This window comes from Myotis nattereri, assembly GCF_964212035.1.
Source record: "Myotis nattereri genome assembly, chromosome: X".
Lineage (NCBI taxonomy): Eukaryota > Metazoa > Chordata > Mammalia > Chiroptera > Vespertilionidae > Myotis > Myotis nattereri.
This window is the reverse complement of record NC_138078.1, coordinates 154,504,455-154,520,149: the sequence shown is the minus strand read 5'-3', so window position 1 is coordinate 154,520,149 and position 15,695 is coordinate 154,504,455. Positions and strand designations below refer to the sequence as shown.

Sequence of the window (15,695 nt, the reverse complement as noted above, 5' to 3'; positions counted from 1 at the left end):
CTCTAGATCCACATAATCTGCAATGTCTTCATGCCAAATCGCTTCCCTGAAGAAAGGAGTGGGAGGCAAAGAAATTTCAACACAGTTTCTCTATAAAGATGTACTGTTTACAGTTATACAGAAATTTCCTTAGAGATAAAAGCATTTTATAGCTTTCAATATTTTAAAATTAGTTTTTTTGCCCCCGTTTTGTCAATTGATAAGTCCAAGTACCCCCAAATTTTATTCGTCACCTATTTAAACAGTGTAACTGACCAGATATAGTTTATTAAAATATTCTCATTAAAAACAATTTTGACAGTTTTTAAAAATTGCAAATACATTAAAAACTGTTATAATAGTTTTTGAGTTTGTAAATATTGCCTCTTGAAATTATAAGATGTAAAACTGTTTAGTTAAAACTGTAAAATTTCTTAATTCAATCTTCACATATAAAAATATATTTTTATGGAACACTGAACAGTTAAGGCCACAACACTTAGAGAGTTTGAGATACACATACTGTGAAATTGCTTGTCAAAATATTATCATAAATAAATATCAAAACTGGTCATACTATTCAAACCAAATAAAACATATTATTAAATTATATCTTCAAGTTTGTTACCAGAAACATTCCTTAAGAAGTCATGTTTTTCAAGTATAAATTACAATGTGCATGGTGACCACACAAATATATATTTAAAGTAGTACACAGGATTTTGATGTCTTCTCAGTATTTGGGGGTGACGTATCCTGATTATTTTGCCCAATGTGGTTCTGTTTGAAATCCTTCTTATTGCTTTTAAAAGCTATTTGATCTCCTAATGATTTAATTTCTGGAAGTGGCTCATTATTATTCGGCATACTTTTCATACTCATCAATGACAGTCTTTTAAAAAGGTAAGTCTAGAAAAAACACAAAAAATTCATTTCAGTAAGTGAAATATTCACTTAGTATTGGGGGGGGGTGCATAATTTTCAACAAGTCTTAACATTATTTCATCACATCTTTATGGGACACCATATATATATTCTTAGCATTCATAAGCCTTTTTTCTTTTACCAATGACAATCATGATTCCTCCTTGAGAAACTAGCTAGAACATGGCAGAGAAAAGGTAGTTGCCAGGAAGGCAAAAATACACAGGCATACTTTTGATAGAAAAATTCTCATCTCAGACTTTTATTTATGGGACTGACAATGAATAAAAAATCTATTGACTTCAAAGTGGCACTGGATCTTTAACCTCTGTATCTGCAGCCTCTAGCCTTGTGCCTGGGACACAAGAGATGCCCAATTAATATATGCTAAGTAAATACAAGAATGAACTAATGCCACAATGAAAATAAATTTTTAATAGTTGAAAAATTTACCGCTTTTTTAATCAGTTTATTAGGGTGGAAGGAAATCAAGCCAATGACACAATTTTCTGAGTGTCTAACTGTGGATCCAAATAATCAGCATTGACTATAGTTTATAAAAGCAATATTTGGTAATTTCTAAATATAACAATCACCTTCCAAAAGATCTCTGCTGTTAATGAAAACCATAGGTGCCAACCTGGCTATCTGCATCATTTAAAATTATGAAAACAAAATTCAGTGGTGAATTCTGTCTTGTAGAAGAATGCAATTCTTTCTTTTTCTTTTTTAGATTATCATTAAAGTATTTGTTTAATTAAGAAGAAGGCATACAAAATCTCAAACACATGTTTATTTTTATACTAGAGGCCTGGTGCATGAATTTGTGCATGTGTGGGGTCCGGCTGGCCTACCCCCAATCGGGACTGATTGAGCCTGGCTGGCTGGGGGGAGGGGCCACAGGCAGTTGGTGGGCTGGCCCTGCACCTGATTGGAGGGGGAGGGGGACAATCGGGGGGCAGGGCCATCCAGGGGGAGGGGCCGTGGGTGGTTGGCTGGCTAGCCCCGCCCCCTGGTTGGACTCCCGGTTGAACTCCTAGTTGAAGGGACAATTTGCATATTAGTCTTTTATTATATAGGATGTGTTAATGAACTACTTTTCCCAAGTTTTAAAAACAGTTTGGTTTGTTTGGCTTGGATAATGTAAATAGGTGAGAGACACTGTAGATAAAAATGTCATGTGAGAATGATTGAAAAAAAAATCTCATTCAAATGATTTCCTTTTTAAAAATATGTAGAATAACAGCATATTCCTTAAGTTGGGAATATACTTATTACTTCATGATTTTTTAATATAATTTTCATTATCTTTTATTTCTTTCTTTTAGCCAAGGAAATGTGTATGTACTGAAATATATTTTTCTACTAGGTATAAATGAGAATTTAAGCAGAATCAAAGTTGAAGACTGAATTCTTCAGTCTGGCACTTGTCCTGGCCTAACCTTACCTTTGTCCCATTCACTAATGCTGGCACTCGGGCACCTTGCTTGGTCTGCTTCTATAGGTGTGTGCTATTCTGCCTCCCGCACAGCATTCCTTCCCTGGCTTGGGCCTCTCTCTTGTACTGTATATCTAAATTCTGCCACCTACAGGCAATGCTGAAGACTGGACAGCCTGAACAGCCACTGAAATCTGACCATGGATTCTAGAATATGCGTTTCATTTGGTCAGAGGTATGTTTTCCAATAATCTTTTTTTTTTTTTCTTGGCAGCTTCACTTCACTTTTCTTCTCCTTATGTTTTTATGTCTGCCGGCTCTTTCACTTTTCACCTTCCTCCCTCATATTTAATTTTTTCCCCAGATGCTTTCCCTGAACTCTTATAATTGGAAAAAGTATTCACAGGAATGCTATGAAGCATAGTATACTATCTGTTAAATGTCCTGGTCTACTAGACAGAGCATTTAAAAAGTTCCTAAACCTTGATCAAATGTTCTGATGATACATCTGATATAATTCTAAAGCCACTTCAAAGTGTCCTTTGAGCCAGGTCGCAATTACCTTTTGGGTATAGTAATCCAAATTTATCAAATAATTTTTATAAAGAAAAAAATAGTCATAAATTATTTTTTAGCAAAAGATAACAATATGGGCATCATGGCCAAATAGCATTTGAAATTTCTAAAGTAACTCTGAAAGGAATTTCAGAGTGGCATATACCTCCAAAGCTGGCAAAAGACAGGCTGTTAACTCTAAGTGTGGTTCCTGATTTTTATACCTTCACCCTTTCCTCTTTCTTACTTCCTTATATTTTACAACTCATTGTCAACCAAAAATATTTACTGAGTATTTACCACATACCAAAAATTGTGATAAGTGATGAGGATGCACTGAAAAACAAGATAGATTATCATTTCGGTCCCTATGGAACTGAAGGACAGTGGGGAGGGAGGATAGAAACATAAAGCTAATAGATATACAAATGACTATGTAATTGCAAATTGTGATGAATATTAAGAAGGATAAGAAAAGTGTTATGTGAGACAATAATAATGGGCTATAATAATTTACATAAGTGCTGCTGGTCATAAAAGGCCTGTATATGGAAATTACATTTAAGCTGAGACCTGAAGGTTGACTAGGAACTAAGAAGGCCTTTCATTTGTCTTGTCTTCCATGTTTTCTCTTCTACCCTGAAATATGGTCTCATAATTAAAGCAAGTTCTGAAAGTGAAAAGAGAAACTTACTTTCAAGGAGAAGAAACATATTCCTTTGACTTTCAGCAACTCCAAAACATATATTAGTCATCTCCTGAGAGACTGAAGTAGCATATTGTAATGTTTCCTAAACACAACCATCTTTATTTTTTCATTCATCCTATTTCATGGCTTTGCCTTACTCTCTTCTAGACTCTCTTGATTATTATGCACTTATAATTTAAGCAATAAAGTTATTTTACAAATCTTTTTTTGTATGATGAATCAGCATGGATGGAATGACTGAAAAAATATGCTATTAAATTTTGGAAGAACTACCTGACTCATAATCTAAAGTCCAATAAACAAACAAATGTACACGTTAAAAATGTGAAACATCACCTGAAATTCTTCATGTTTCTGGGCATAAAAACTCATATTAAAGAAGTTAAATTATGTGAATCACCACATAAAAAGTAGAAGGAGCAATTCAATACTTTGGTCTTAATATTAAAATGAGAAGTTCATTTCACTTACCTTCTTCGATACTTTCCTATCTTTACTTGGTATGGATTTACTATCCTCCAGTATTTCTGAAGAACTGCTCTTTGCAAGCTCACATATGTTTCCTACAATAGAATATATTTAGAAAAAATTTTCCTAACTAATCAGAAAAAGAAAAGTCCTGATGCTTTCAGTGAAACTCTATCAATCCTGAATTATAGAGTAATAATAAAAGACCGTACCACTGGAGTAATGGAAAAGGTCCAAACTGCACATTTCCTGAAAAACTGAGTTAAGGCAAAAAGCCAAGAATGACCTGACCAATGCTGTAAAAGTTCAGAAGGCTACATAGGTAACAGTACATGCTAGGAAAGACTTCTGTAAAATATAAATTATGTTTTAAAAAATTATAATTAAATCCCTTTTACTCAAATGGACATTATTTTTGTGTTCCAAATTAATCCACATGTTATATAGTTAAATAATGATCTTTAAAGGATACTCATGAAGTAATGCATTATTTTAATTTATATTACCAACTATAAATATTATATTCAACTTCTTTTTAACATTTTAGGCTATATGCTAAGAATACTTAGAGATGTTAACTATTTTAACACTAGAGGCCTGATGAACAAAAATTTGTGCACTTGGGGGGGGGGGTCCCTCAGCCTGGCCTGTGTCCTCTCACAGTCTGGGACCCCTCAGGGGATGACCACCTGCTGGCTTAGTCCCGCTCCCCAGGGGATTGGGCCTAAGATGGCAATCAGACATCCCTCTGGCAGCCCAGCAGCCCTCGGGGGATGTCCACTTGCCAGCGGGGAGCAGGCCTAAACTGCAGTCGGACACCCTTAGCGCTGCTGAGGCAGGAGAGGCTCCCACCACCACCGCTGTACTGGCAGCCGTCAGCCTGGCTTGTGGCTGAGCAGAGCTCCCCATGTGAGAGCACCCTGACCACCAGAGGGCAGCTTCTGCATTGAGCGTCTGCCCCCTGGTGGTCAGTGTGTGTCATAGTGATTAGTCATTCACAGTCCTTCTGCTGTTAGGGTCAGTTTCCATATTACCCTTTTACTATATATAGGATAGAGGCCTGGTGCACGGGTGGGGGCCGGCTGGTTTGCCCTGAAGGGTGTCCCGGATCAGGGTGGGGGTCCCACTTGGGTGCCTGGCCAGCCTGGATGATGGGATGATGGCTGTTTGCAGCTGGTTACACCCCCTTCAGGGTGGGAGTCCCCACTGGGGTGCCTGGCCAGTCTGGGTGAGGGGCTGAGGGCTGTTTTCAGTCTGGTGGGCGACTGAAGCTCCCAGCCTCTCCTTTTATCTTTTTTTTTAATTTTTTTAATTCTGGGATTAATTTACCTTCTATAGCTGTCACTGGAGCTGAGAGTAGGCTCCAGCTCTGAGGCCATTGCCGGCTGAAAGCAGGTACCTGGGTTTGTTTAGATTCTATAATTGAAACTCTGTTGCCATCACTGGCTGCTCTAAGCTCTGAGGTCGTGCTGGCTGAAAGCAGGTTTCTGGGGTTTGTTTAGGTTCTATAATTGAACATTGTTTCATCCGGAGCTCAGAGCTGAGCTGTGGCAGGCGGGGAACGTTGACTTCCTCCATCACTGGAGTAAGCAAGCCTCATGTTCATGTTCACTTCAGCTGCCTGGCTGCCGGCTGCCATCTTGGCTGGCAGTTAATTTGCATATCTCGTTGATTAGCCAATGGGAAGGGTAGCAGAGGTACGGCTAATTACCATGTTTATTATTACATAGGATTTTTCTTAAAATATTCTAAAACTTTCTAGTCTATCTGCAGAAGTTGGAAGGGAAAAAGTAACAAGGGAACTACTTCTCTGCTAAAGTTCAGATAAAATATCTACCATTATGACAGGTATTTTTAATGAGAACACAGTAAAAAGCACACTGTGATGTGATGGTATGGAAATGTAACATAGGGGTTGTACAGCAAAAACACAGATGATTTGGGTGTAGAAAATGTAGGTATCCTCTATGCTGTGGCACTTGTTCTCTGACACCAACAGCTAGACCTGGGAAAGGATTCCTCTTAAATATCTGTGGTAAGATCAAAGACTTAGGTCTGAGACCTGGGGGAAAGCTGGAAGGCTTGCTGTGGCTCTAGGCCAGCCTGGTCATCGGCAATGGAGTCTGGCAGTGCTCACCAGAGATACAAATTGAAATTTGGGGCAAAAGCTTAACTTAAAACTACTGGTTGAAAAGAAAAAAAAAGGTAGTGAAAAGGCTGTCCTAAACCACTTGAAAATGACATATGAGCAGCTAGGAGTAGCATGATTATTTTTGTGTGAAAAAGCTGTGGCGGCTATCAATGAGAACAAATAAGCTCATGTCACATATTTCATAGCTTGTTATGAGTCATGTAACAGTAAAAAGTATAAAATAGAGTATATGTATGTAAACTAATTACTCAATAAAGGCACATATATGCATATATATGTATGTACATATGTATGTATGTTATATATCTAGCTTTTCTAAAAGCATACTTTTGAAGTCAAATGTGCTCACACCTTTTGGATTTTCATTGTATTCAGAAATGGCCGGTTCCTCTTGGTTGTTTTTTTTGTCCTATAAACAATAAAGAAACAATATAATAAAAAACATATTTTTTCTGTGCTAGAAAACCTAGTCTTGCTTTTTAAGTAGGGTTCTAGAGTCGGCCTCTAGCTATTAACAGAAATATGTGTCAATTACTTCACTTTGCTGGGCTGTTGCCTCAATGCTGAGTGATTTGCTAAGGTCACTCTTAGCTTAAAATTGTATGATTCAAAAAATATTGTATGATTCAAGAACTCTACTAAAAGAACATTCAGGAATATTAATCGGTATATGATTTAGCTTAGCATCTTACAATGTCAAATTGGAGTTTAATGTGTTCTATGTTGAAGAATTGTAGGGACCACCCTAACTGTAACTCATAAATGCTCCTTATAAACATAATCCTTCCCTCCCTCTGGGGAAAAGAAAAAAAGCAACAACTAATAAACATTTTTTTTTTTCCTGAGAGGAAGGAGTCTTGGAAAAAGAAAGAATCAAAAAAGAGAATGACTCCCAGCCTGCCTGGCTCAGTGGTTGAGTGTCAACCTATGAACCAGGAAGTTATGGTTTGATTCCTGGTCAGGGCACATGCCAGGGTTGTGGGCTCAATCCCCAAGGTGGGGCGTGTAGGAGGCAGCCGATTCATGATTCTCTCCCATCATTGATGTTTCTACCTCTCTCTCCATCTCCCTTCCTCTCTGAAATCAATAAAAACATGTTAAAAAAAGAAAAGAAAATGACCTCTATACACAATACCATCTTGTACATAAAAAATACATGCACACAAAACTACAAACAATACATGTTTCACACGTACAGATTCAAATAAAAGGACAAGCATGTTTCAATGATTGTCCATGTTAGGGTGAAGGGGAATGGGGCTAAAAAGGGATCAATTTGAATAAAGAGAGAGGAGCTTTGCCCAGACCAATGATAATAGTATTTCATAAATGAGAAAGCATGACTAACTCATTGTTTTGTACAAGAGGTCCAAAAAATGAAAACAAAAATGAATCAATACAGTGTCATTCAATTTGGGTTTCTGAATTAGATATCTTTGAAATTAATCCAGGTTAGTGTTAGCAAATTAATTATTTCAAAACTTCCATTTGTCTCTTAGCGGGGTCATTATTAGGCAAAACTGCCAAATGGAAGAGATGTTTTTGATGTCTCTAGCTCCATCTTTAGGATGGCTTTTTCTTCCTCAGTGATACCTCCTTCTCTTCCTCCCATAAATAATTTCTTTTAGACTGCATCTCTGCAGAACGGATCACACTCTTGTGAACTTTAGCTTGTCCCTATATATGTAAATTAACACATGTATGCAGGCACCCACACGTTCCATTTCTGCCACCAATACAGTGCCCCTAACTTTGTATTTTCATTATTTCAAAGACCCACATCAGTTGATATCCACTCATGCAGGGAACAGAAAACTAGCAAGAAGTATGGAAAGAGAGCTAGAAACAAAGTGTGCCTCATTCATAAATTTGCATGAACAAAGTTATTCATAGAAATAGTTTTGCTCCCAATGGAAGTTGGAATCTGCCTTCTGCAGAGACCAAGGAACCCATATGCTTTCTCTTAGGCAGGATCATAGGATTTAAACGCATATCATCATATCTTTTCAATGGTTGTCAATACCTTTTCAATTGAGTTGTCTCTGGTTTCACTCTGGTAACCCGCAGGAACAATTGAATTAACACTAGTTTCACTGTTGTAATCTGCAGGACCATTTGAATTGACGCTGGTTTCACTGAGGTCATCTGCAGGAACATTTGAATTGTCGCTGATTTCACTGAGGTCATCTGCAGAAACATTTTTATTGTCTCCCACAGATTTCTTCCTGTCTTCCAGATGTTCATTAATTTCCTCTGCCTTGTCTTCTGGAAGTGTGCGATTCTATGGCAAAATTGATAATCAAGAAAGAGTTAGGTTTTCTTTAAAAAACAGATATTTATTTTGTAAATCTTGTCATAACTTGTAAATTTTGTCATAACTCATATTATCTCAAAGAACACATGGATATGAGTTCAAATACTTAAGTCAAAGAAATAAATGCTGCATAACCCATGCTGTATATCAAGTTACTATATTAGCAAGCATTTTGTGTCTGTTGCTCTATTTCATTTTTAATGACTAGAATTCCCAAAATTATATTAGCACCTATCTATGAAATGGTTAATATGGAAACTAAATTTGCTACCAGGGCTGTCTTGCTGTCTCTAAAGAATGCTTCTAAAGAAGTTAAAAAGCTTTCTATGGGACACACACACACACACACACACACACACACACACACGCTTTCTATCTACTGGCACATTATAACATAATCATATCTATTATGTTTATTTTCCAAAACAGGGATTTACAATCATTTCAAAACTACAATTCACTTATTCATAAGAGGTAAGTGTAATTACATTCCAGGAAAAAGATAAAGAGACATGAGCAGTTTAAGTGAAAACCAAACTGAGGCAGAACTTATTCTGATTCCTGTCCAACTAATCCAATTTATAAAACAGCCTATGAATTTGATAGACTGAGAATAAATCATGTAATGTTTATTAAGGACAGGCAGAAAATATTAGTTTTATCTTTATTTCTATATTGAGATTTTTTTTATTTTGCAGTTTCATATTTGGGGTGGAATACTGCTTATTTTTTTTGTCATGAGGCGATTAAGCTCCTTATTGGATTTTTTCTTACGCTTTTCGTTTATGCACTTCATTAAAGGTAAAATTACCTCTAAAATACATGAAGCAGTAAGCGATTAATGCCATTCACTTCTTCATAGAACATTTTTACAAAGTTCATCTTGGCCCTATTTGTCTCAAACCATATAGGTCCTTTATATCTCTTCAACACTATCTACCTTCTCGTGGTCAATTTCCTAGCAGCTGTTTGACTAAGGATAAGCCTGATACCTAATAGAGTCTTTAATGGGTGGTTTAAAAACAATGCCTCTAATAATTAAATCATCTTTCTTCTGGCAAAAATAAAAATGATAGAGAGTTAAGACTAGGAAGAGGATATGCTTATATTTGACGCCTTAGTCACAGATTTAAGTGGAATCCGCAGGCCAGCAGCACTAAGGTTGTGGCCTAAAAGCATTCTCACCAAGGACAAGCAATCCAGAAGTGAAGCCTTGAGATTTAAAAAAGGGTTTTGGAAGTTACTCTGAGAAGGCTTGACTTGGGTAAATCGAAAGTCATGAGGCAGTGCATGCAAGAGGGGAACAGGGTACCAGGGTAGAAATGCTTAGGTTGGGTAGGGTTAACTACAAGGTAGCTACTATTTACCAAGAACTTCTAAGGCTTTCTTTTGTCCTGCATAATTTCCCCTCTGAATGACTTACATATTAGGCCTAGTCAAGTGCACATTATAGATAGGTAAAATGATCAGAGACAGCTTGACTTTGGAAGGGAACACGAAGCAAGATTACTAGATTTAAGACTTTTGTTCATAAACAGATATATTCATAAGTGTATATAAATGAAGGTCAACTAGGAATAACAGTGCTCCTAACAGAATTTCAGACTTAGTCCTACTCTATCCCAGAAGGAGCATCAGTGAGCTATGCTCAAGCAAAGTCCTCATTGCTTGCAGAGTTTGGTTAATCTAGTCGGGGTCAATTCCAATTGTGCTAGTTAACTAAGGCATTAATGTAAGTACAGGATATCATGCTATTATAAAAGAAAACACAGAACTTTACATTATTTTATAAATAAGCAAAAACACTAATTTCTTTAATATTGAACTACAATTTTACTCATTAACTTTATGAAAATCTATGACAATGAAGAACCGTTAGAACTACATCATTTTCTAAGTTTGAAAAAGCTTTCAGAAAATGACATTTGTACTAGAAATCACAACATCAATTGTAACACTTTGCATTTATTAAACACATTTAAAATTATTTAATACACATTTGGACAACTACTTTAAATCACATACAGCACTTACCTTCAAACTGAAACAATTTAGGAGAGATTGGCAGAATACTGTCATTTTATAAAAGAAAAGATAAAGTTTAAATACGTTCTTTCTTTAAAAATATATATATATATTTCAGTGGGGGGTAGAGATAGAAACATCAATGATGAGATCGGCTGCCTCCTGCAAGCCCCACATTGGGGATCGAGCCCACAACCCAGGCATGTGCCCTGACCAGGAATCAAATCGTGACCTCCTGGTTCATAGGTCAGCACTCAACCGCTGAGCCACACGGGCTGGGCTAAATACATTCTTATCACCAGAACCACATAAGAAGTAAAGAGGTAGTCTTGAGTGGTCAGTGGAAATGCATCTGTGCTGAGATCACAGTAAAGAAGTAAATGGGCCTGGCTCCCACAAAAAGGATCCTTGTTTCATTGGTCAGACAGCATGAATAGCTGAAGCCTTTGGTTTGGCCCAGGGCATTGCTTTTAACATTTCTTATGGGAAATATAAAAAACCAAACATTCTTCTTTCAGTTTCAAACACTGAGTTTCCTTAAGAATATGATCACATTGCGTGCTTTAAAACCTAGAGATTGCTATCAGAAGTTAGCCTAGTGGTCACCCTGGGAGAAGGGATAGGAAATTATGGAAGGAGGTTGAAGGGAAACTTCTGGGGAGCCAACACTGTGCTTTTCCTTGATCTGGATGTTAACTATATGGGTGTGTTCAGTTTGTGGAATATAGATTGAGCTACATGATATATTCTTTCTGATGTATGTATAACTTCACAAGAGTTGTTTTAAACTTTAAAAATACTATAAAGCATAAACTTTTAAGCTAATGTCATATAGTATAGAAATTTTTTTCCAAATAGGCTAATAGAGCATACTTTATCTAAGTCGTATCAGGTGGAGAAGTGCATATTTTTTCATCTTAATTTCAAGGTTTCTTTAGGACAAGAAGACTTAACATGTAAGTTCATGTTTTAATTATACTAGAAATCAATGAAGCAGTAGAGATGGGGAAGAGCATTAAATAAAAGACCTAAGCACTGTTTTCCAAGCCTTTCTCCATAGGTCACAGTCTGAGCAAGACACCTTATTAATGTACTTTACAGTCTCTATCTGTAAAATGAGAAAATGACATTAACAATGAAGCAAAAAACATGAGCAAACAGTATTTGTATGTAAATATAAGTGCTTTTGTAAAGGCCCTTCTATAAAAAGAGTCCTTAGTGTTAACACTTGTTTGCCATAATTTCCCAGATCTTGTCACTAGGAAACAGTTCATTTAAAAGTTCACTCATTTGTTCTACCCTATTGCACACATCCCTTTATTCTCTGCCAGGAGCCCAGCAGACAGAGCAAGGGAAGAGGGCGGCACGCCTGTCAGGAGCAAGCCAGAATGGCAAGGAAGTGGAGGAAAGCCCTCACCTGGGCTGCAGGTCAATGTTGCCATAGGGCACAATGCTCACAGACCCTCAGGTTTCCAACAGAAGTCCACAAAACATTTTTAAATGTAAAATATCCTGATATTTAAAGGTTGGCAACAGAACCACATGCTTATGTATACTAAACAATAAATCTGCAGGTCAGACTGCATCCATGGGTTGCCAAGTATGACTTCCCAATTGTTGGCTTCCAACAACACTACTTTATAAATTCTAAACGTTTCCTTCTTTGTATATACCAATCCCTTATTTCATTCTTAATCAGTATTTTGACCACCAAATACATTACAATTTGGCTTTCATTAGCAGGCTTGCAAAAATAAATATAATGCTCAGGGTATAGAACATCTTGCTGGTACATAGCTTTATTCTCATTTTCACTTTTACTCTTTATTATTCCCCCGTTCTTTTTCCTTAGAAAACTTATTTTCTTCACCTCAAACAAATGTATGATACATGATTACATTTCATGTGTGAATTATTTTTTAACTATTTTGATAAAAACATTAGGACACAGAAAAATCTATGGTCCCCATAACAGCACCAACATCTAAATTTTAGGTTAACCATGTGACTGCGGTCAGCCTTTCATCATGTTTCATCATGCTTCAAATGTTGAGGGGCAATATTTGACCCATGTATGGTGTGTAATGGTGGAATTCCACTCTACCCCAAATTTAAGGGTTACCATTATCGTAATCCACTTCATTCCCACAGATCTATTTCCATAAGCCAATTTTTAGGAGTTACTATCCTATATAATAGCCTAATATGAAAATTGTCCCCTTGGGCGGTCCTTCAACCTCTTGCTATGATGTGCACTGATCACCAGGGGGCAGCGCAGAACATGGTGGGCGTCAGTGACGCAGCACTGCGGGCAGCAGTGGAGGTGCTGCTGGCCCCCCGATGAGAGTGGGACCGTGGTGGGATGGTGGAGCAGGTGAGTGGGCGGCACCAGGACAAAGTGGGTGCAAGCTGGGGGCTTGATTGCAGACAGAGAGCAGTGGTGGCGGCGGGGGGTTGGATGGGGGAGGGCTGCTGCCTGGCTCCCAGGCACTGAGGGAGCCGGGTGGGGGGGGGCCCGGCCCCGACCCATTGCCCTGCAGGCGGGGTGGTGGAGCAGGTGAGGGGGCAGTGCCAGGCCAATACAGGGTGCCAGGTGGGGCTGCGGGGCTGCGGGGCTGGGGGCACGAGCTGGGGCCCTATCTCTGCAAGCCACCTTGAGGGACTCCACCCATGCATGAATTCATGCACTGGGCCTCTAGTGTTATATCAAAACAAAAGTGAGGTTTCATAGGAAAAAATTCATGCACATCAATCAGTGACTTGGAGATTCAAGAGGTTATGTTGCTTACCCCCAAACATGTTTCATGTGTTAACTAATTATCAAAAGACCCCCTGTTTCCCTTTTTTAAAAGAGGGGAATAAGACTCAGAAAGGTTAAGAAAAAAACTTGTCCAGCCCAGCCAGTGCAGTTCAGTGGTTGACTGCTGCCCTATGAACCAGGAGGTCAGGGTTCGATTGCTGGTCAAGGCACATGCCAGGCTTGCAGGTTTGATTCCCATTAGGGGGCATGCAGGAGGCAGCCGATCCATGATTCTCTCTCATCATTGATGTTTCTATCGCTCTCCCTCTCCTTTCCTCTTGGAAATCAAATATATGTATATATAACTTCTCCAAGTGTCCACAGAGCTAATCAGTGTGAAAGGCTGAGATTTGAACTTAGGCTTACTGGACTCCGGAGCCCATGCTCTTTACCCAACTCTGCTCAAATAAATTGAGGACCATAATGCCTGCCCTCAGAGTCCACCCCCCCTCACACACATACACACACACTGATATTTAAAGCATTGCAGAATCTTATGCTGATAGCTCACTTCCATAACATTGTACTCTTATATACCACTGTATATAGTAATAGCAACTGAACATTTAGGACTTTCTTTTCCCAGAGTACCAAAGGCTCTGGAATATATATCTCCCTTCCTAAATTGAGAAATATGCCAGTAGCACTCTGTCTGATATTTATTTTTCAAAGTCTAATTCTGATTATATTTCTCTACAGATAGACTTCCTGGAGCTCACTCTTTGCTGGCAATATGGATTCTGCCCGGCCCTCTGCTGGGGCTCTCACAGGCCCTCTCTTTGCAGCCCTCACCTCTCCTCTTCCATGGTCTGGGCAGCACCTCTCTTTCCTAGAAAGTGTTCCCACCCCACCTCCTTCTTAGACTTCCCTTTCTCACCTTCCCCTTACCTGCTGAAGTTTCCCTGAATTTTGTTTTCAGTTCTCTTTTCACACTATGAATGCTGCCTCTCATTCAACTCCACAGTTTCAACTACATATATGTGCTGGTGATGCTCAGCAATCTCCCCTGAGCTCCAGACTCAGATGTGCATCTGACTGGGGAACATCTCCTTAAACAACAAACCACAAGCAGTCTCCCAAACCTACCCCTGTGTTCTTAGCCTTGGTGAACGGCACTCTTTCCACTTAGTTCTCCAGGCCAGAAACAAGAAAAGTTTGGCCTTTTCCCACCCTCAAAACTACATCACTTTACTAAGCCCTCCGATTCTATCTCTACATCTCTCACAATATATGTCCCAAACTCTCCAGCCCCACTGCCCCAGTCCAACTGCACTTCAGTCTCTGCCTGGTCTACTGTTAACAGCCTCCTAACTGGCACCCCTGCCTCTGGTCCTCTTCCCTTTCAATCCACCCTCTGTATTGCTGCAGAATGATGTTACAAAATACCAAGTGTTAGCCTCTTGCTCTTGTTTAACATCTTTTACAAACACATAAGGCCCTTCACCTCTCTATCCACAACCAAAGGACACTAGGTTGCACTGATAGCAAAACACTCTCATAGCTCCCATCAGCCTGGAAAGTCCTGCTCGCCACACTCCCTTTTCCTGGTTAGGCTTTACTTTTCATGACTCAGTTACCATTTCATCACGGCTCCTTGGAAGCCCTTTCCTAGCCTTTCTCTATGGCAGCTGAAGTACCACTCCTAAAGCACTCTATTGTACTTGTAAATTTTCTGGTCAGCCTGTAGAAATAACCAAGAGTTCCTTGAGATCAGGAGCCACACCTTACTCTCTGCATAACCAAGGTACAAAAGCATTTTCTTCTTATTAAGGTATTTAATGTGGGAAAGCCATATATGGGTTTTAAGATCCCATTTTTGCCCTGACCGCTTTGGCTCAGTGCATAGAGCACCGGCCTGTGGACTGAAGGGTCCCAGGTTCGATTCCGGTCAAGGGCATGTACCTTGGTTGCGGGCACATCCCCAGTAGGGAGTGTACAGGAGGCAGCTGAATTGATGTTTCTCTCATCAATGTTTCTAACTCTCTATCCCTCTCCCTTCCTCTCTGTAAAAAAAATTAACAAAATATATATTTTTTAAAAAGATCCCATTTTTATCTTCGGGCAGTCCTGGCTAAGAACATGGGAGCAAAAGTAAACAAATGGACACTGTTAAAATAGCAGTTAAGGCAGAGTCAAGGAACTCCTTTTACCTGGTATTCTTTCAAGAAATCTATACTTACCTAACATTCCTGTGGAAAGAAGACCACAGAAGGTTGACTGTAAGCAGCCCTCACTTCTTGAGATATACCTGATTTGGGGAAGCTACTGTTCTATTTTTGGTGCTTGGTATATAAATATTTGTTGAATGAATAATATGTAACAAATACTAAG

General features: G+C 38.7%; 1 protein-coding gene across 1 annotated transcript in view; it reads right to left on the bottom strand.

Annotated features, from left to right (window-relative positions):
- Nucleotides 1–239: 239 nt before the first annotated feature.
- Nucleotides 240–15,695, bottom strand: part of RPGR (retinitis pigmentosa GTPase regulator) — a 54,613-nt gene continuing 39,157 nt past the window's right edge. Inside the window, exons 15-18 of the mRNA XM_081081536.1 lie at nt 8,249–8,506; nt 6,577–6,634; nt 4,077–4,168; nt 240–888 (exon numbers count right to left, since the gene is read on the bottom strand). Of these exons, the coding sequence (XP_080937662.1) occupies nt 682–888; nt 4,077–4,168; nt 6,577–6,634; nt 8,249–8,506 (615 nt within the window). The 3' untranslated portion in view covers nt 240–681. The remainder of the gene's footprint in view (nt 889–4,076; nt 4,169–6,576; nt 6,635–8,248; nt 8,507–15,695) is intronic.